Source organism: Emydura macquarii, unplaced genomic scaffold (assembly GCF_026122565.2).
Source record: "Emydura macquarii macquarii isolate MOO-44397 ecotype Brisbane River unplaced genomic scaffold, CSIRO-AGI_Emac_v2 contig_2531, whole genome shotgun sequence".
Lineage (NCBI taxonomy): Eukaryota > Metazoa > Chordata > Testudines > Chelidae > Emydura > Emydura macquarii.
Genome location: NW_027132668.1, coordinates 9,381,457 through 9,402,891, shown reverse-complemented (window position 1 = coordinate 9,402,891; position 21,435 = coordinate 9,381,457). Strand labels below are relative to the sequence as shown.

Here is a 21,435-nt window from a genome sequence, read left to right as displayed (position 1 = left end):
CAAGGGGAGGGAGCCTCCTCTAAAGCTTTGCTCACTCAGTCCTAGAGGAGACAGTTTGGAAGATCTCCCAGTCACTTAGCAGTTTGGGCAGCCTTGTACACAGAGTGAGACCCTGAGTCCCAATATTTTTGAAGCTCCACACACACACACAACCACATAGTTCCAACATACACAGAACCATGTGGTTGAAGTGTCAGGTATACACAGCCTTAAAGAATCTGTGCTGCAACACCTAATATAGGGTTTGCCACCAAACTGAAAATCTCATAGTTAAACAGACTTTTAACTGGATACACAGAGGACAAGAGACTGCTACCCACAGCACAGTCCTCAGACAGCTCCTAGTCCCTTCTTACCCCCAAAATACAGTGACCTGAGAGGTTTTATCTTTGTACACTTGTAATAACTGATTCATTAGCAACAGCTATAGGATCACTGTGCGATTGCACGTGTACATTTCATACCCTTTGAGCAGTTGACTTCCCACCAGGTTTTGAACACGCCATGGTCAGTATATAGTAAAAAATTTACCTTCTTGAAGGTGGGGACATGTGGAATCTTGAGGAAAACCCTTGAAAAAAACTGAACAATCTGATCTGAACAATCATATGCCCCTACCTTCACGAGGGTAAATTTTTTATTATATACTGACCATTGCGTGTTCGAAACCTGGTGGGAAGTCAACTGCTCAGAGGATGTACGTGTGCAATCGCATAGCGATCCTATAGCTGTTGCTGAGGAATCAGTTTTTACAAGTGCACAAAGATAGAACCTCTCACGCCACCATACTTTGGGTGTAAGAAGGGACTAGGAGCTGTTTGAGGGCTGTGCTGTGGGTAGCAGTCTCTTGTACACTATGGGAACATCTGTTGCACACATCCCTACCCAGTGAAATTTTAGTTGTAAGACTCCTAATTACTGAAGCCAGGATATGAAAACTGACATGGCCTCTCTAGCAATATACAGCCTGTTCTACAAAGAAAGTATTTGTTGTATTGGTCAGCTTGGTCATTGTACTGGCTTTCAGATTTAGAGAGAGCAAATGTGGAGGCATTCCACAAAACACACTGGGCTGTGTGGACTGCCCTTACCACTGGTTATCTGGAATCAGGTTGTCCTGCAGAGGAGTCGTATACCAAAATGCACCTTCCTGTTATGAATCTTCCGGGGGGACCTGCAGTTGGGAGGCATCTCACTATCACCTGCCATTAACATGAGGAAGCTTTGTCTGTGCCTACTGGGGGTCAGCTCCCCAACTCTGTCGGCCCCAGGCACTCTCTCCTGGGCCTTGCAGACCTTTCTCTCCAGCAGTGGTTCTTAACCCGCAGGGACGGCTTGTGGCCCTGTCAGCACCCAGCTGTAGCCCATGTGACATCTCAGGGTCATACAGGTAGCATGTATTGTGCTTATGTGGCTCACATAACAAACAGAGAACTGCATATGCGGCCCCTATTGGTAAATAGGTTGATAACCACAGCTTAGAGATAGGCATACTCCAACCCTCAAGCCCTCCAGTGTTGTTCTCCTTTCATGAGGCAGACATGCACTCAGCTTGCCTTGTAGATGAAGGACCCACTGTGGTGCTTGGTACTCCAAGATATACCCAAACAATCCTTTGTCTTTATTTAAAAATAAGACATCCTTCTGCTATTTGTTCCATCTTGTAGACTTCCTTTGTTGTAGATTTGGCAGTCTCTTACTCTAGCCTGTGGCTCAGTATTCAAATAGGCATATGATACACAAATGACCAGACAGTGACAGAGTTGTCTCTTACCTCCTGCCTGAAAGAAACATTCCTGAGGTGTGTCACCTTCCGGTGGAAATAAGCCAGGTCAAGACCTTATGTATTTATACTGAGGGGAAAAAAAAAGGTTCTTAACTCCTTACCTGTGCCTCTATTTTGTATGATTTTGTCGAGCAGTGGGCTACTGGCTCTGAGATCTCACATGTCGCTCTTCAGGGAACTATTATGCATACTTCCAACATAGGGGATCCCTGTACATGTCTATGCACCCCTGTGCCTCCTTGCCAGTTGGCACCAAGAGTTCCCTTGCTGTCACCTGTCTCTAAACAACAAAGAGCTCCAAGAAAGAGATCCCTTTCAATAATGAAAACGTTTGAAGGGAAAGTCCAAACCTCTTATTTTAATTCATGTTTGAAGGGCTGGGTACTGACTAGTATGTGAAACATTAACACAGCGTCAATCTGTTTAAGCTCTCATCCCAAACATGGCTCCAGAGACCTCAGGTTCTAGATCCCTCTTACCAGAGAGTCACATTCACTTTCCTGTGAAGTTAACAAGCAATTCCTGCTGGAATGAGTTAGTAGAATTTACTCAGCTGCTTTATATGTGGCTGTGACTACTAATAACAAGGTTAACAGAAGTAGCCTGCGTTGACAGGTGGAGTCCTTGGACCTGTTTTTTTCACCCTCACACTCATTCACATAAAATAACCTCACGATTAAATAGTACATGTTTGTAGTGGGGTATAAAGACTGTACCAGCATCAGCACGTGAATGTGGGATGAATGCTGATTAACTATGCAGGCCATCCCAAATGAGCCTAGATAAAACCTTTGTACTACAACCATCCTGATGTATTCTATATGAACCACATAAGTTACAGAAACTACTTTGCAAATGTGGTAGAGAGGTGGTTTAAAAAAAATCCATTGCCACTGTGATGGTGGTCTGCTTGTAAAGCCCAATGCCTTCATTGTTTGAAGCCCTGCATGGTTGGACTCCTGAGAGGGAAATATTTAATCTATGTAAAACACTTATAAAAATAATGCAACATTGCTTTTCTGTTCAGAAATGCATCCTGATTTTAAAATCTGATATCTCAGGGTCCATGAGTGTTCTGTCCTTCCAATGGGTGTGTTTGGTATAATCACACAGTGATCTCTCTGATGTTGAAGACTGAATAAAATTGATCTTTATTGTTATCAAAATGTAGTCCCATCCTATGTCCATGCTTTCCAAAACCTATAATCTCATTAAAAAAATTTCTCACTTGGAGGAGCCACAGGTTCAACATTTTGCTTTTCCACTTTGGTAGTCAAAGTTCCATTCAGTGTCCCATTTCTTAATAAAGAATAATAAGAAAATTGTTTGTTTACCTTGATCATATCTTGCTGGTATTACGGAAAAGCAGTGGGATGGTTCCCATGATTGGAATGTAAAAATCAAGGGTTATAACCTATTTAGGTAGGAAGGATTGAGTAGGCAAAAGGGGAAGGTGAGAGGTTCTCTGTGTCAAAAACGGCATTGCGTGTTTGAGTTACTGATAACTCAGAAGAAAATGATCTTGAATGCTTATGGACGAATGTCCTAACACACAAAGCATGAGATGGGGTTTTGGTGTCTGCTGCAGACACCAGATCACATAAAGTGCATAAAAAGGCAGTCATCCTATCTATAATGTATAGGAAAAAAATCTGCGTTTCCATGGGGGGACTTCAATTTGAGTCACACATGCTAGAGGTCTCATGCTTCCAGTGCTAAAACATCCTGGGAATTCTAAATATTATAGATGACACTTTCCTAACTTGGAAAGTGATGCATCCAACTTGGGGGAGGTCTGTATTAGATCTCATCTTGACAGATACAGAGGAACTGTTCACAGAACTAAAAATTAATGTTAACTTAGGTGCAAGTGATCCACACTTGATCACACTTAATGTGCAACCAAATGAAGTCCACACCAGTGATACATATACACACACACAGTTCATACTTTAAAAGGGCCAACTTTACAAAACTGGAAACAATTATGAGCCAAAATGAGCTGAGAGGAAAATTTAATCAGAAAAATATGGATGATAATTGGGAATTGTTTGTTACTAGATGTCCCATAAGCCATAGTTCCACAATTGAGCGAGAAGGCCGTATTGGTTTTTAAAAAAAAAAAAAGACGACTGTGTTTAGAGGGGAAGTGAAGGCAGCAATATCTGTCTATAATAAACAAATGGAAGAAAGGGGAATTTGCTACTCATTAATATAAATTAAAAGCTATGCATTGGAGAAAATTGATAAGGGAAGTAAAGGGACACAAGGGGAAATTTATGTTTTTTTTAAGTATATGAGGAACAAAATATACATATCCTAACAGTGGTGTTGTTCCATTACTAGATGGAAATGGTAGAATTATCAATAATAATGCAGAGAAAGCCACAGTGTTCAATAAATATTTTTTCTGTATTTGGAGAAAAAACAGGTGACAAAATTCTTTCCATTCCATTAGTATTTCATGAGGATGTTAAACAGCAGCTACTACAAGTTAGACCTTTTAAAATCATCAGCTCCAGATAACTTGTATCCAGGAGTTATAGAAGAGTTGTCTGAGGATCTCATTGAACCATTAATTTTGATTTTTTTTCAGTCGGACTTGGAACTCTGGGGAAGTTCTAAAAGACTGTAAGAAAGATAATGTGGTGCCAATATTTAAAAAGGGTAAACAGGATGATCTGGGTGATTCTAAGCTGTCACTCTGAAATTGATCCCAGGCAAGACAATAGAATGGCTGATAAGGGATGTGATTAATAAATAATTAAAGTAGTGTGATATAATTAATGCCAATCAACATGGGTTTATAGAAAATAGATCTTATCAAATAAACTTGATTTTTTTTTGTGCTGAGATTACATTATTGATAAAAATAATAGTGCTGATGTAATATACTTAGGTGTTGGTAAGGCATTTCACCCGGTAGTGCCTTAAAAAGATTAAAAGATATACATTTAACATGGCACATATTAAATGGATTAAAAGATGGCAAATTGATAGGTCTCAAAATGCAGTTGTAAATGAGGAAAAGTATTGGGCAGGTGTGTTTCTAGGGGGCTCCTGCAGGGATCAGTTCTTGGCCCTATGTTGTTTAACATGTTTATCAGTTACCTGGAAGGAAATGTAAAATCATTACTGATAACGCTTACAGATGCCATAAAAATTGGGGGAGTGGTAAATAATGAAGAGAACAGGTCACTGAGACATTTCTTGGTAAGCTGGTGTGAGCAAAGCAATATGTGTTTTAATATGGCTAACTATAAATGTATACACCTAGGAACAAAGAATGTAGGCCCTAATTACAGATGGGAAACGCTATCCTAGGAAGCAGTGATTCTGAAAAAGATCTGAGGTCCTAGTGAATATTTAGGTGAGCATGAGCTTCCAGTGTGATGCTGTGGCCAAAAGAGCGAATACAATCCTGGGGTGCGTAAACAGGGTAATCCCGAATAGGTGTATAGAGGTTATTTTACCTCTGTATTTGACTCTTGTGTGCCTGTTGCTGGAATACTGTGTCCAGTTCTGGTGTCCACAATTGAAGAAGGATGTTGATAAATTGGAGAAGGTTCAGAGAAGAGTGGTGAGAATGATTACAGGATAAGTAAACATGCCTTATAGTGATAGACTCAAGGACCTCCATCTGTTTAGCTTATCAAAAGGAAGGTAAAGAGATGACTTAATTAGTCTACCATTACCTACATGGGGAACCAATATGTAATAATGGGCTTTTCAGTCTAACAGAAAAGGGCGTAACACCATCTACTGGCTGGAAGTTGAAGCTAGAGAAATTCAGACGGGCATTACGGCATACATTTTTAACAGTGAGAGTAATTAGTCATTTGAACAACTTACCACTGTTCATGGTGGATTTTTATGCTGTTGTCATTCTAAAAACATAGTTGCACTCATAATTTAAATTCCATCCCAGTTCCAGGTCTTCCAAAACTTCTAAACAAATTTCATTCAGAAGCAGTCTTTGTTAGTCTTCGACATCACAACAATAGCAAAAGATCATTCTGTGATTATACCAAAAACAACTGAAAGGGAAATATCTTTGCAAGAAGGTTGTACCTATTGAAACTACCACCATAGATTTTAAGGCCAGAATGGAGCATCATGATCAGCTAGTGTGACCTCCTGCACAACCCCGGGCTACAGAATTTCATCCACCCACTCCTGTAATAGGCCCATAACTTCTGAAATATTTATTTAAAGACTTCAAGTTATAGAGCATCCACCATTTACACTAGTTTGAACCCGCCCCTGATCTGCGCTCCACGCTGCAGAGGAAGGCAAAACCTCCCCCCTTCAGAGTCTCTGCCAGTATCACTGGGAGACAATTCCTTCCAACCCCAAATACGGTGATCAGTTAGATCCTGAGCCTGTGGGTGAGACCCACAAGCCAGACACCGGGGAAACAATTCTCCAGAGTAACTCAGAGCCCTCCCCAGCTAATGTCCTATCTCTGGCCATTGGAGATCTTTGCTAATAGTTGTAGATGGACCATATGCCCATTGTAGGCAACCTCATCATATTATCTTCTCCATAAATGTTTCAAGTGCAGTTTTGAAATAAGTTAGGTTCCCCTCAACCCCTCACTACTCCTCTGGAAACCACCTTCTATGTAGCACAAATCAAGTAATTAAAGAAATGATTGAAATACTTCACGCTGCGTTTACTCCTCCAGTTAGATTAAAAGTTGCGGGTGTGCTATTAGATGCTACAAGTGAAGAAATAGAGGAAAAAAGAATCAGCATTGCTTTTAATGCAAAATGGTTGGTTGAGTATAAAATATTGCCTGATAAGGGATATAAGCATCCAACCAAGGAAATATTGTTACTACTTACTGCCATTAGATTCTGCGTCCCAAAATAAATCCACAATCTGTTGTCCAAGTTTCTTGCTGAAAATGCTATCCCAGAAAGCAGAGAAAAATGACAAGGATGTCACTACCATTTGCTCAAACAATGAAAATAAAATGAAAAAAGAATTTTGTGAATTCTCTCATCTTAAACTTCTGACCCAAGTATTATTTAATATGAATGAGGAAGAAGTGACACCTAACAGAAACCTAAAACTCATTGTGAATGTTCAAAAATACTTATTCAACCACCATTTTTATGTCTGAAGAATGGCTGTGTTAATAAATATGTCACATAGTAAATGTATTACTTCCAGTAAACTTTAGTGGGTTTTTTCCATAAGCAGGGTTGTCATGATTTCCCTCAATTTAACTAGAACTTAAACACCTCTAACCAAACACTCCAACTTTGAATCTTCTAATGCAGTAGACACTTGTTGGCAGCAAGCGCCGCTTACGAGCAACATTTCCCCTGGAAACACTTTCCCTGCCATGAATTGTCCACTCGGTACCAGCAACCTAGCTGCTACATAAGAGCAACATTTGTGACATCACTTCCAAGGGTGGAGATTGGGGGGGTCATGTAGGGGAGTTGCTTCCCTAAACTGTATCTTTCCACTCCCCTCCTGACCCTGGCTCTTCAGTGCAGCTCCAGGGCACACAGCCTCATCCACTTGCCCTGCCTGACAGAGCCTGTGTGGAGAGCATGTGTGTGTGGGGGGTGTGGGGCGGGAAGGAGATGAGTGTTTTTGGGGGTGGAGGGTAGCTGGGGCCAGGGGAGCAGAAGAGCCACAGCTGGAAGGTTTCCTTTTCCCTTCCTCCGTGTCTGGCTTGCAGGCAGTGGTGTGGTTTGCTATTTTGCAGTAGGGACTGTTGGGGACACCCTCCCCCCCCCGGTGCACTGAGCCGTCCCCTCCATCTTGGTTGCCGGTGGCGAGGTGTGTGTGTGTGTGGTGTTTTGCAGTGGGGGGGCATAGGGAACCCACCCCACCCTGGGTCACTGACCTGTTCCCTTCCCCCCCTCCTGTCCATGCTAGGTGCAACCTCACTCTTCATTACAGGCTGCACATGGTGCCCTCCCTGCCATGCATCCCTCGCCAGGGGTGGAACATGAGACTGCCAGCAGGAGCATCCTCTGCCTGTCGTCGACAGCCGGGCTCGCTCAGCCATTTTGCCGACGGGGGGCTACTCTGCCAAACTCAGGGTTCCCCTGCCCCATTCCCCCCAAACTTGGGGTTCTCCCACCACACAGCCCCCAACTCCCTCTTTCAACGTGGCTGCCCCACCACTTCCAAAACATCCTTAACTCATACACCTTTGGTCAGATGACACTCCCTATGACAGCAACAGCTGCTTAGGAGCAATGTAGCAAAAGGGCACTGATCTGTTGCTACTAATGAGCGTCTACTGTATGACCTATTACAGAAATAAGTTTGAGATGCAAAGTCTGATATAAATCCAACTTTAAGATTTTGGTTCTGGTCAGTCTTGACTTCTTAACCCTCATCTCCAGTCGTTGTCTTGGAAAGAACATTTTCCAGTAAAGCTGTTACGTTTCTTGGTAGTTTAGTTGCCAAGGACGGTTTCAATTTGTGCTATTCAAAAAGTTCTTAAATCTGGTCTTTGAAAGGCACAAATCTTTTTAATTTTACTTTTGTTGGCCGTGCCTGATTCTAAGGTGCCTGAGTGGGATAAAGTACTATCTAGATTGATGGGCCACAGGTCATAGAAATACAATGGCAAGACAGATGAACCCTTGCATACTGGGGTCTGCAGGTCCTGTTTTAAAGCGTCTGATAAAAATAGTGTTTTAATTTTAATATATTTCTTTTTGATCAAGAGACTTGTATTTTGGTTATGAAATAACACTTAAGCAGCTAAAGTTCTGTCCTTCACTTATGTTTTCACTTTTTAGGACATGACAGATAACAGCAATCATCAACTGGTGGTGAGAGCAAAATTTAGTTTTCAACAGACCAATGAAGATGAACTTTCTTTTGCAAAAGGAGATATTATTCATGTTACGAGAGTGGAAGAAGGAGGTTGGTGGGAAGGGACTCACAATGGCAAAACAGGATGGTTTCCTAGTAACTATGTCCGAGAAATAAAATCAAATGGTAAGTCTGAAGGGGAGCATGTTTGCAAAATATGATTCTTGGCTTTCAAAAAGAGATGGAAATAATTGATTGTATTCCCTAATGCTAATGAATTAAGGCAGGGGTTTTCAAACTTTTTTTGCTGGGGCGTCTTTGAAAATATTTCAGGCAGTGACAGTCCCCCTCTCCCATACCATGCCAACTGCGCTGCTGCTGGTGGTGATGCTGCCTTCAGAGTGGGGGGCCCGGCTAGCAACCACCGCTCTCCAGCTGCCTACCTCTGAAGGCAGCACAGAAGTAAGAGTGGCAGTATTTTGATGCTGCTACAATAGTCTTATGACCACCTTTTAGATTTGGACCCCCAGTTTGAGAAATGCTGAATTAAGGAATATGTGTTTAGGGTTCAGAATGTACAATGAATCTGTCCCAGCCATATAAATCCTTAATTCTTACAAATTATTAATCTAGTTTTTGGTCACAGATTGATTGCATGGGGTAGGTACATTTTTAAAGGAGCTGAGAGACTAAGTTATGGAGATGAGACATCTCTTTTTGTATCCCCTATAGGAATGTTGCAATTACGTTTGCCTTTTTACCTATAACTGCTGATTTCAGTATTGTGATGGGGGAGGGGAGGAGGTTATCTGATGTTGACTTCTGTTATTGACCAATAAGATTTCAAGGGAGGCTTTCCACATTCTCAAACATTTTCTATTAAAATCTTACCATCCATCTAGGCTGGTTAAGCATAGGCATTTCATGGAAATTAATACCCTTTGTGCTTTTTTATTATTGACCACTGCATGGACAACCCTTGACTTTTTACATTCTAGACTTTGCATATATTATCTAAAGACACATGAGTGTTCTTAAAAGACAATCTCCCAATAACATGAAATCGAAAATTATCAATTTTCCCTCCATCAAGACAAAGCAAGCTTTTAAATGGAACATTTCCTGTTTTTCAATGAAATGTTCATTTATCTTTTTGAAGTAAGTTATGCATAATCATTTTTCTGTGTTGCTATCTATGTATTTTAAGCCTGCCTTTGTACACTTTCAAACTGATTCTTTCTGACTGTCTCCCTGCTCAAAATATGCATATTCTCAGAGGAGACAGGCTTTCTATTTCATTGTATATCTAAATAAATTGTCTCCACACAGTGGATGTCTTTTTATACATTTTTTATGACTTCAGTGTAAAGTGAAGAATACTGGTGAGCACGTGCGCAAACACAAACACAAATATATATATAATTATAAAATTTGGGGGCGATGAGCTTCTTTAGACAGGAAGATAACTTATTAGTTAAATGTAGGTTTTAGAATGTGTGATCTGATGATCTTTTTTACACACACACACACACACTGATTTTTACATGAAATCTCTTCTTAAATAAATTTCCTTTCTTTTTATAATCGAGCTCAAATTTGTGTGTAATACAGGAACAGAGTTCTAAGGTAAAACAGGTAAACTGATATGTTATTCCTTTGGGAACACAGTATCTGGGATTTCTGTGTGTATCCAGTGATCAGGGGCTGGATACCACAGGCAGTCACTTTGAAGTGATTCTGAGGCTGGGGTACATTTGTTACTAGTTCTGTCCTTGCCTTGCAGGCTGACATATGCACATATTCCCATGACTTAAGAGGAAGAGTGGTTGAGTAGCTGATAGGCTGATTTTGTTGGGGAGTTAACACCTATGCAAGACTCCCTGACACTGGAGGCAGGTGGTAACAAGGTGACTTTCAGCCCTGGGCACCCCGAAAAATGTCATAGTGGCATAGTTGGCAGGATTGATACCCCGTTTGTTAGCTCGCCAAAAGTCACTCTTCCAGGATTTATAAGCAAGAGATTCGGAGATTCAAAAGTAAAAAGATTGGAAACAAAATAAAGTAAAGGTTATGGTTTGTTAATTTGTTTGTTTATTTTGGGTAGAGGAAATAAAATAAAATATGGTATAAGATAAGCAGAGTAAATAGCAAAGAGATCAGTCTGATTAACTAAAAGGGACTGAGTGCAAGCGTGAAACAGGCTTAGAGGACCAACATGACACAATTCTCAGTGAGGCAGCTGTGAAAATCAAACTGGCCGAGATAGAGGTCTGTAAGATGGAGAAAGCTCAACAGATCAAAAGGCTGGAAATAGAAGTTGAGAAGCAGAAGCTGGAAGCAGAGGAACAGCAGATAGAGCAACCCCCTCGAGGGCTTTGAAGCTGAAAGACAAAAGAGGAGGAGCCTGGTAAGAGGAAGCCCAAGAAAGATAGAAGAGGCTGCATGGCCTGAGCATACTGGAAAAACAAAGATAGATCCTTCTCCAAGGATCACGTGGCTGGGACAAAGTGTGTCCTAATTGCAAAGACTGATTGCAGATTCTTTTGATGGTGGTTAAATATTCTTCAATGCCATGTACATAACATCCCTGATGACTGGAGAATCACTATTTTGCTCTCTATACTCACTGCCAAAGCTTTGTGAGTGTTTAATTATATGGATTTAGATGAGGCTATGAGGTGTGATGTTTTTAAAGGGTCTCCATTAAAATGGTTTCAAATTACCCAGAGGCATATTGGCTCAAATTCAGAAACTTCAAAAAGGTTGATAGGTTAAGTCATGGGGAATATGTGCCTAAAATGGTGGATTATTTGGGAAAATGGTTAAAGAGTAAGGGGCAGATACCCATGATGAGTTGATAGATCAGTTTGTCTAGTAGCAGTTCATTGAGGTTGGCTCTGAGGAAGTGTGAGCTGCTGTGTGGGAGAAAACTAGAATTAGAGGAAGCAACTTGTACAAACAAGTAAGATGCACAGGGAAGGCCAAAAACTGGAGTAAAAGTGGGCTCCCAGTTTGTCCGTGGGTATAAGGAAGGGAGTGAAGGAGCCAAGTCCACATGCCTCTGTTTTGGTGGTCTCCTAGTAACCCTAGTTATTGGACCCCCAGCCAAAGAAGATATTGCTCATGTGGATTCCTTGATCACATGAAAAGGCAATGCACTACGTATGGGGGTTCCCATTTCACTCCCCAATCTATCTAGGTTAATGCAGCTACTCTTGAGTCAGACCTCAGTGGTGGCAGAGGGAGCCCTGTTTAACTTTGTCAGGTCTGTCCTCCTGGAGGGAGACAAAGAGTTCATTAAAAATGCCAAAGTAAATGGTAAAGTGTGCCAGGGATGGCAAGACCCTGGGGCTCAGATTTTCGTAGTCAAGAGGGATGTGATTCAGGAGAGTAATTTGCTTCCTGAGGTGAAGCTACTAGCTTTAGGACAAAATCACAGTTCTTTTAGCCTGCCTCAAATTGGCATGGGAAGTTTTAAAGGGGTACTTTGAAGGTGGGGCTTCTTGAGAATTTACCAGCTGATGTATTGGTTGGGAATGACTAGTCTCACTGCTCAAAAATGTTAATATTATGACCTGTAGTAAAAGGGACTATGTCCCTAAATTCACAGAGAATAACTGATGAGAAGGGAGGGGAAACCACTTCTCCCTTGTCAGCAGAGAGAGAGGCAATTTATCACAAGGTCAGGGGGACAGAGAATCTTCCCCTTCACCTGCGACAGTTTTCCTTGAAAGCAAAAGCTAAATAGCTTTCTGCTGCAGGGCAGGATGCACACTGCTCACTGGAAAGCATAATAGTGGCTGTCCTCAGTAATGCTCCAGATAAAGAGAATAAGGGAAAGCTCTTTAAAGCAAAGAAAAAGGTGTACAGAGAAGACCCGGTGGGGAAAAAATAAAAGTTGTGGGGAACCCTACAAACAATTGTTTGTACCCTTAGAGCAGCATGTGGAGTTAATGTTTCTAGCCTACAACTGTCCCTTTGCAGGTCACTTGGGAACAGAGAGGACATACGGAAAGTTAAAGAAAAAGATTTATTGGCCCAATGTTCAAAATGAGGTAAAGGAATAGTGCAGCACTTGTGACTTACATCAGAAATTGAAAAAGCCTGTAAGACTCTTCAAGGGTCCCTTGCATCCCCAATAGTCAAGGAAGCATTTTAGAGGGTTGCCATGGTCATTATAGGCCCACTATCCAAGGATACACAGAGAGGAAAAAAGAGTATATTGGTAGTAGTGGATTTTGCCACTAGGTATCCAGAGACAGTTGTCCCGTCTAATACAGAGGCTGAATAATTGACTAAGTTCACTATATTCAGCTCAGGTAGACTTTTTCAAAGGAGATCTTATCAGATCATGGGTCGGATTTCATGTCCCAGCTATTTAGTGGGTTACGGAGGATTTGTGGGATAAAACAGGTGAGATCTGCCCCATATCACCCAGAGACAAATGCCTTGGTTAAAAGAAACCCTGAAATCTATGCTGTGGATTTATGCAACCAAGAAGTCAAGTGGCTGGGATGTAATGCTGCCCTCTCTGTTATTTGCTTACAGGTTCATGCCCCAAGAGTCCACAGGGTTTGCCTCCATTTGGTCTCCTGTTTGAGAGAAAAGTTAGAGGACCCCATGATCTCATCAGAGACTCCTGGGAGGGTGGCAGAGGGGGAGCTGGTGGCTGAATATGTGCATAAGTTCAGGGAAGATTTAAAGATGGAAATTGCTCAGCAAAACCTTGCAAAAAATCAAGTTGCTCAGAAAGCAGAGTATGACCTCAATACCTGTAAGTTATCATTTGATGTTGGTGACCCAGTGCTGGTGTTTACTAGTTACAGAAAGGTACAAAATGCAGAGCTCTTGGGAGATGCTTTTTGACTTTTGGAAAGGGTTAATGGTATTAGCTACAATATACAGGCCCTATGATGAGGCTGCTCCACAGACTGTAAACATAAAAAGGTGAAAAGTGTATCACAAGCAAGAAGCCATTGTAAACATGATATCTGTGCAGGGGAGGATTCTCAGACTGCACCTCATTGATTTGATAGCTGAATGCCATTGTAACACCTTAATAAAGAGCATTCAGGTATGTGAAGAGTAAATCCTAGTTGAAGAAGCAGAGAAGAGTGTGTTGTAGATTCACCGGCACTATTTTCTAGCAGGCCAGGTCTGACTCATAAAATGGTCCCTCAGATTAACCCTGGGGCTACAGTCTGATCCCAGCAGAATATATCGGATCACTAAAAAGATGCAGTAGCAAATTCATAAGGAGATAAAGAGCATGCAATACACGGGGGTAATTAAAGAGCAGAACAGTCACAATTCCTGATGCATATCCTGTGCTCAGAACTGATGATGTGTTAGACATTGTAAGGTAGGCAGAATACTTAAGCACCCTACACCTAACTAAGGTGTACTGGCAAATCCAATTGGACAGCAAATCATCAAAAAAAAAAAAAATCCACCTTCATTACTGATTTGGTACTTTTTGAATTCAAAGTATTACCTCTTGGATTCATTAATGCAAAGGTCTGTTCTGATACATTTAGGGGTGCAAAGAGACACTCTGGCTTCCTTCACCCAGAAAGTAAATGGACAGGGTGTTTGCTTCATGAGAAAGGGATCTTAACCAGGCTTGGTTTAAAATGCTGGAGAAAACTTTGAGTGAGATAAGCTTCCTTACATAGGAGGATAGTTTATTAGTTAACATGCATCCTACAGCCTAAATGTATTATGTTGTTTTATGTATATCCATTTGTTCCCTGTTCTCACACTGATTTTTGTTGGAGATCTCTCTTCTTTCTTAAATACATTTCCTTTTGTTTTATAATTGAGCTCAAGTGCTGTGTGTCAGACAAGAGTAGTGGTCTAAGGTAAAACTGGTAAATCATGGCTTGGGAAATATTCCTCTGGGATTTCTGTGTGTATCCAGTTATTAGGACCTGGATACCACAGGGAGTCCCTTCGAAGGGACTTGGAGACTGGGGTGCATCTGTTGTCAGCCTGCAAGTTGAAGACAGAGTTCGTATAGCCCAGAGGAGAGTGCTTGAGTGTCAGACAGGCCAATTTTGTTAGGGAGTTAACACTCAAGTAGTATCAGCAAGACTTCCTCACACGAGGCAGGAAGTAAACTAGGATTCCCCTGGGTGCCCTGAAAAGCATCAGTGTTGTTTTGAATTGAGAGACTTTGGCCATTTGCAGGACGCTGTACTTAATTGTAATAAATATCAACCTGTTATAGTCTATGGTTTTGACAAACTGAATAATAATAATAATAAAATAGAAAAGCATTTGCTATTTAAATACTTTGTTTTAATTCTTACAAGATTTGTAAAAGTATATGTTTGCTTTAAAGGTTTTTTAAAAAGATAAACATGTATTTGTTGAAATTTATGCTGAAATCAGACATGAAACTAGTCTCTAATCTTTGATATAGGAAATGTTAGATCTTAACTTGTAATACTGACCTTATAATAAGTAGAATATGGGGGTGGCATGGTGGAGAGAAAAGAAGTCTGGAGGGAAAGGTAAAAAGATACGGAGATACATGGGATTAATCTGAGATTAAAATTTGGTTGTTGCCTCTTCTGATTTTCATTTTAGTTGCTGACTTCACTGTAATAGTGTGAAATTCAGTTTAGGGTTATTGACAAAACTAATAACACATGCATGGTGCACCATAGTATGATGATCTGCAAAGAAAAAACAAGTGATCTTTTGCCTAATTCTACTGCTATATGAAGTGCAAAGAAAGTCTCAATTTTTAACTAAAAGGAATTTCTTTTTGCCTGTTTTAACATGAGAAAATCATGTTTTGTCTACTCTCTGGAGAAATAATAGGATTATGTCTTCACAAGTTCCAAGAAAGGGAATCTGATCAATTGGAAAGGGAAATTATTTTTATTCTGACTGTTTTCATAGAAAAGTAGGGTTGGAACAGACTTTGACAGGTCGTCTAGTTCAGCTCCCTGCATTGAGGCGGGACCAAGTAAAGGTAGATCATCCCTGACAGGTGTTTCTCTAGTGGTTCTCAACCTATTTACCATTGTGGGCTGCATATACAGCTCTCTGTGTTATGTGGGCTGCATCCACACAATATATATATATATATAAGTACTTATGTGGCCCGAGGATGTCACATGGGCCACAGCTGTGTGCTGATTGGGCTGCAAGCAGCCCACTGGTCACGTACCGAGAACCACTGGTCTAACCTTTTCTTAAACCTCCAATGATGGGGATTCCAAAACCTCCTGTGGAAGCCTGTTCCCGTGCTTAACTATCCTTATTAGAAGCAGTGCTTAATTTGTGATGAAAGAGGTGCCAGGGCTCAAGCAACTAGGTGGCAGAGCTTAAGGAATTTTCTTTACGTTCAAAACTGATGCAGCAAGCCTAGAGGTGCTGGAGCTCACCCCTGGCAAGCCCTGGTGCTAATTAAGCACTGGTTAGAAAGCTTTTCCTAATATCTAACTGAATCTCCATTGTTTCAGATTCAACCCATTACTTCTTGTCACACCTTCAGTGAACATGGAGAAAAATTGATGATTGTCCTCTTTATAACATAATATAACTTTAATATATTTGAAGACTGTTATCAGGGACCCTTCAATCTTCTTTTCTCAAGACTAAACATGCCCCATTTTTTTAAATCTTTCCTCATAGATCAGGTTTCCTAAACCTTTTGTCATTTTTGTTGCTCTCCTCTGCACTCTCTTCAATTTTTCCATATCTTTCCTAATGTGTGGCACCCAGAAATGAACACAGTACTCCAGCTAAGGCCTGACCTGTGCTGAGTAGAGTGGGAAAGTTACCTCTCTTGTCTTACATATGACACTCAGGTTAATGCACCCTATAATATTAGTCTTTTTCGCAACTACATCATACTGTTGACTCAAATTCAGTTGGTGATCACTATAACCCCACAGGTCCTTTTCAGTAATACTATTGCTTAGCCAATTATTCCCCATTTAGTAGTTGCAGTTTTGAAACTATTTTTGGCATCTTGTTTGAGGTAAACAAAAAGCAGATTTTGTTTCTGTCAGACAAATAACCCCTGTTAAGCCTTTATTTACACTGTAAAGAATCAGAAAGAAGGGCACATCTTTTCCCCCCTGCCTTTGACCCACTTTAAGGTCTACAGAATATTTATTTTTCTTCAAAGAGATATTTTGAGGAGGTAACAAGTTATTTGAAGTGAGAGAATATCCTTATTTTCATCCTTCTGTGTTACTACTACATATGACAGAGTATAAAAGATTTGCTGAACAAAAATACTTATTTGGTAGGGTATTTGACAGCATGTCTTTTTCATTTAAAAAAAAAAATCACAAAAGTGAACTTGAGAAGGTGCGAGATGTGTCATTTCACATAGGCAGTGCTGTGTCTGGTATAGTAAAGGGAGAGATCTAGAGACTTGTTTTAAGAGATGGCTAATTTGAGATGAGTAAGAGATTATACTTGGCAATGATACAAGTGCTTACATGTGACTGTCATTTGATTCACAGATCTTTGATCAATCATGTTGTCACTTGGTAAAACTTTAATGTTCTTTTCTAATTACACCAAAATAAAAAGTTTGCCTGTAGTCAGATGCTTGAGACTTAGTTATGTAGCATATTAATTTCCAAGGAAAGAAAGGCATGGCCATTTCTCACCTGCTTATGAACTGTTACTGGACCTGATCCTAGAATCATATAAGATTAGGGTTGGAAGGGACCTCAGGAGGTCATCTAGTCCAACCCCCTGCTCAAAGCAGGACCAACTCTAACTAAATTATCCTAGCCAGGACTTTGTCAAGATGGACCTTAAAATCCTCTAAGGATGAAGATTCCACCACCTCCCTAGGTAACCCATTCCAGTGCTTCACCACCCTCCTAGTGAAAAAGTTTTTCCTAATATCCAACCTAGACCTCCCCCAACTGCAACTTGAGACCATTTCTCCTTGTTCTGTCATCTACTACCATTGAGAATAGCCTAGCTCCATCTTCTTTGGAACCCCCCTTATAGTTGAAGGCTGCTATCAAATCCGCCATCACTTTTCTCTTCTGCAGACTAAATAAGTCCAGTTCCCTCAGCCTCTCCTCATAAGTCATGTGCCCCAGTCTCCTAATCATTTTGTTGCCCTTTGCTGGACTCTCTCCAGTTTGTCCACATCCTTTCTAGTGGAGGCCCCCAAAACTGGACACACTGCTCCAGATGTGGACTCACCAGAGCCGAATAGAGAGAAATAAACACTTCCCTCAATCTGGTATCAGTGCTCCTACTAATGCAGTCCAATATGCCATTAGCCTTCTTGGCAATAAAGGCACATTGTTGACTCATATCCAGCTTCTTGTCCACTGTAACTCCCAGGTCCTTTTCTGCAGAACTGCTGCCTAGCCAGTCAGTCCCCAGTCTGTAGCTGTGCATGGGATTCTTTCCTTCTAAGTGCAGGACTCTGCTCTTGTCCTTGTTGACCCTCATCAGATTTCTTTTGGCCCAATCCTCCAATTTGTCTAGGTCACTCTGTATCCTATCCTTACCCTCCAGCATATCTATACTTCCCCCAGTTTAGTGTCATCCATGAACTTGCTGAGGGTGCAATCCACCCCATTATCCAGATCATTAATGAAGATGTTGAACAAAACCAGCCTCAGGACCGACCCCTGGGGCACTCCGCTTGATACCGGCTGCTAACTAGACATTAAGTCGTTGATCACTATCCATTGAACCTGACGAGCCAGACGGCTTTCTATCCACCTTATAGTCCATTCATCGAACCCATACTTCTTTAACTTGCTGGCAAGAATACTGTTGGATCGTATCAAAAGCTTTGCTAAAGTCAAGGCATATCACATCCACTGCTTTCCCCACATCCACAGAGCCAGTCATCTCATCATAGGAGGCAGTGAGGTTGGTCAGGCATGACTTGGTGAATCCATGCTGATTGTTCCTGATCACCTTCCTCTTCTCCAAGTGCTTCAAAATGGAATCCTTGAGAACCTGCTCCATGATTTTTCCAGTGACTGAGGTGAGGCTGACTAGTCTGTAGTTCTCAGATCCTCCTCCTTCCTTTTTTTTAAGGATGGGCACTATATTTGCCTTTTTTCAATCGCCCGGAACCTCTCCTGATCGCCAAGAGTTTTCAAAGATAATGGCCAGTGGTTCTGCAACATCAGCTGTTATGTCCAGCTTTTCTAAATAGTCCTGCACCTGTTCTTTTACCACTGAAAGCTGCTTACCTCCTTCTCGTACTGTGCTGCCCAGTGCAGTAGTCTGGGAGCTGACCTTATCTGTGAAGACAGAGCCAAAAAATAAGCATTGAGTACTTCCGTTTTTTCGACATCATCTGTCACTAGGTTGCCTCGCCCATTCAGTAAGGGGCCCACACTTTCCCTGACCACCTTCTTGTCGCCAACGTACCTGTAGAAACCCTTCTTGTTCCCCTTCACGTCGCTTGCTAGCTGTAACTCCAGTTGTGCTTTGGCCTTCCTGATTTCATTCCTGCATGTTCGAGCAGTATTTTTATAATCCTCCCTGGTCATCTGACCAAGCTTCCACTTCTTGTAAGCTTCCTTTTTGTGTTTAAGTTCACCGAAGATTTCTCTGTTAAACTAAGTTGGTTGCCTGCCATATTTGCTATTCTTTCTGCACATGGGGATTGTTTGTTCCTGCACCTTTAATAAGGTTTCTTTAAAATACAGCCAGATCTCCTGGACTCCTTTCCCCCTCATATTAGCCTCCCAGGGGATCCTGCCCATCAGCTCCCTGAGGGAGTCCGTCTGTTTTTCTGAAGTTCAAGGTCAATATCCTGCTGCTCTCCTTTCTTCCTTTTGTCATCTAATTACAAGCTTAGCAGGGTGGGGGCTTGTTTGAAGACCAGAAGAGGAGGTTTGGGAAAGATGTCTTCAGGATGTGGTCCCCATTGATTATTGGTTGTAATTGTTTAATGATGCCCCATGTGGGTTTCAGGATATGTAGGTAGTTAACTACGGATGTGTGGCCAGAGGGATTTTTTTTTTCGGTAGAAGCAGATACTCTCAGCGTATTTGACTGGGCCTGTTCCATGATGCAGTTTACCTCTCTGGTGGTGTGTCCTTGTTTGATGAAGGTGGTTTTAAGTATGTTAAGGTGTGCATCCCAGACTTTATCCTTGGAGCATATTCTGTGCTATCTGAATGCCTGGTTGTAGATTATAGAGTTCTTGGTGTGTTTGGCATGGTTACTGGGTCTGGGGAGGTCAGAGTGGTGATCTATGGGTTTCTTGTATATAGTTGTCTGTAGGATTCCATTGCTGAAGCTGATCGTGGTGTCTAGGAAGTTGATTCTAATGTGGGAATGTTAAAGAGAGAGAGTTTGATAGATGGGTAGTGGTTGCTGAAGTGGTGGAAATCTATGAGGCAGTTTAAGTCCTCTGTCCAGAAGATGAAAATATCAATATATCTCCGGTTTATCATTGGTTTCATGGTGCGTTTTTGCAGAAATTCTTCCTCTACGTGGTCCAGGAAGAGGTTGGCATATTGGGGAGCCATCCTAGCACCCTGGCTGTTTCCATGGTTTGTACAAAGTGTTTATTGATTTTAAAGCTGTTATGATTGAGGATTAAATGGATAAGTTTGGTGATGTGTTTGGGTTGGGTATCTGAGTGTTGTCCATTATCTTGTAGATATTTAGGGCAGGCAGCAATGCCATCATTGTGAGGGATATTGGTGTCTAGGGAGGTAACATACACAGTGGCGAGGATGATGTTCTGAGAGAGATTGTTAATCTTGCAGAGCTTCTGGAGAAAGCTTGTTGTATCCTCATAGAATCATAGGGCTGAAGGGACCTTGAGAGGTCATCTAGTCCAGTCCCTTGCACTCATGGCAGTACTAAGTAATATCTAGACCATCCCTGACAGGTGTTTGTCTAACCTGGTGTTAAAAATCTCCAATGATGGAGATTCCACAACCTCCTTAGGCAATTTATTCCAATGATTAACCACCCTGACAGTTAGGAAGTTTTTCCTAATGTCCAATCTAAACCTCCATTGCTGCACTGGTTCTGGTCCTGTCCTCACAGGTTAAGAAGAACAGTTTTTCTCCCCCCTCCTTCTAACAACCTTTTATGTACTTGAAAGCTGTTATCATGTCCCCTCTCAGGCTTCTCTTCTCCAGACTAAACAAACCCAGTTATTTCAGTCTTGCCTCATAGGTCATGTTTTTTAGACCTTTAATCATTTTTGCTGCTCTTCTCTGGACTTTCTCCAGTTTGTCCACATCTTTCCTGAAATGTGGCACCCAGAACTGGACACAATGCCGCAGTTGAGGCCTAATCAGCGTGGAGTAGAGTGGAAGAATTACTACTCGTGTCTCACTTACAACACTCATGCTACTACATCCCAGAATCGTGTTCGCTTTTTTTTTTAATTTGCAACAGCATTACACTGTTGACTCATATTTAGCTCACTATGACTCCCAGATCCCTTTCCTCAGTACTCCTTCCTAGGCAGTCATTTCCCATTTTGTACGTGTGCAACTGATTGTTCCTTCCTAAGTGGAGTACTTTGCATTTGTCCTTATTGAATTTCATCCTATTTACCTGAGACCAATTCTCCAGTTTGTCCAGATCATTCTGAATTATAATCCTATCCTCCAAAGCACTTGCAACTCTCCCAGCTTGGTATAGTCCACAAACTTAATAAGGGTACTCTATAGGCCATTATCTAAATCATTGATGAAAATATTGACCAGAACGGACCCAGAACTGATCCCTGTGGAATCCTACTTGTTATGCCCTTCCAGCATGACTGGAGGAAGCTGACTGTGTGGTGAATGGCTTGAGGATGGTGTCTAGGAGTCTGGATATTCCATCAGTAAGAATGCTATGGCCAGATATGATTGGATTGCTAGGGT

The 21,435-nt window shown here is 41.4% G+C and overlaps 1 protein-coding gene across 5 annotated transcripts in view; it reads left to right on the top strand.

Moving 5' to 3' along the window:
* Window positions 1-21,435, top strand: part of ARHGEF7 (Rho guanine nucleotide exchange factor 7) — a 171,933-nt gene that overhangs the window by 58,360 nt on the left and 92,138 nt on the right. For all 5 annotated transcript variants that reach the window (XM_067563686.1, XM_067563681.1, XM_067563683.1 and 2 more), the window contains exon 5: window positions 8,563-8,764. In XM_067563686.1, coding sequence (XP_067419787.1) covers window positions 8,563-8,764 — 202 coding nt within the window. The remainder of the gene's footprint in view (window positions 1-8,562; window positions 8,765-21,435) is intronic.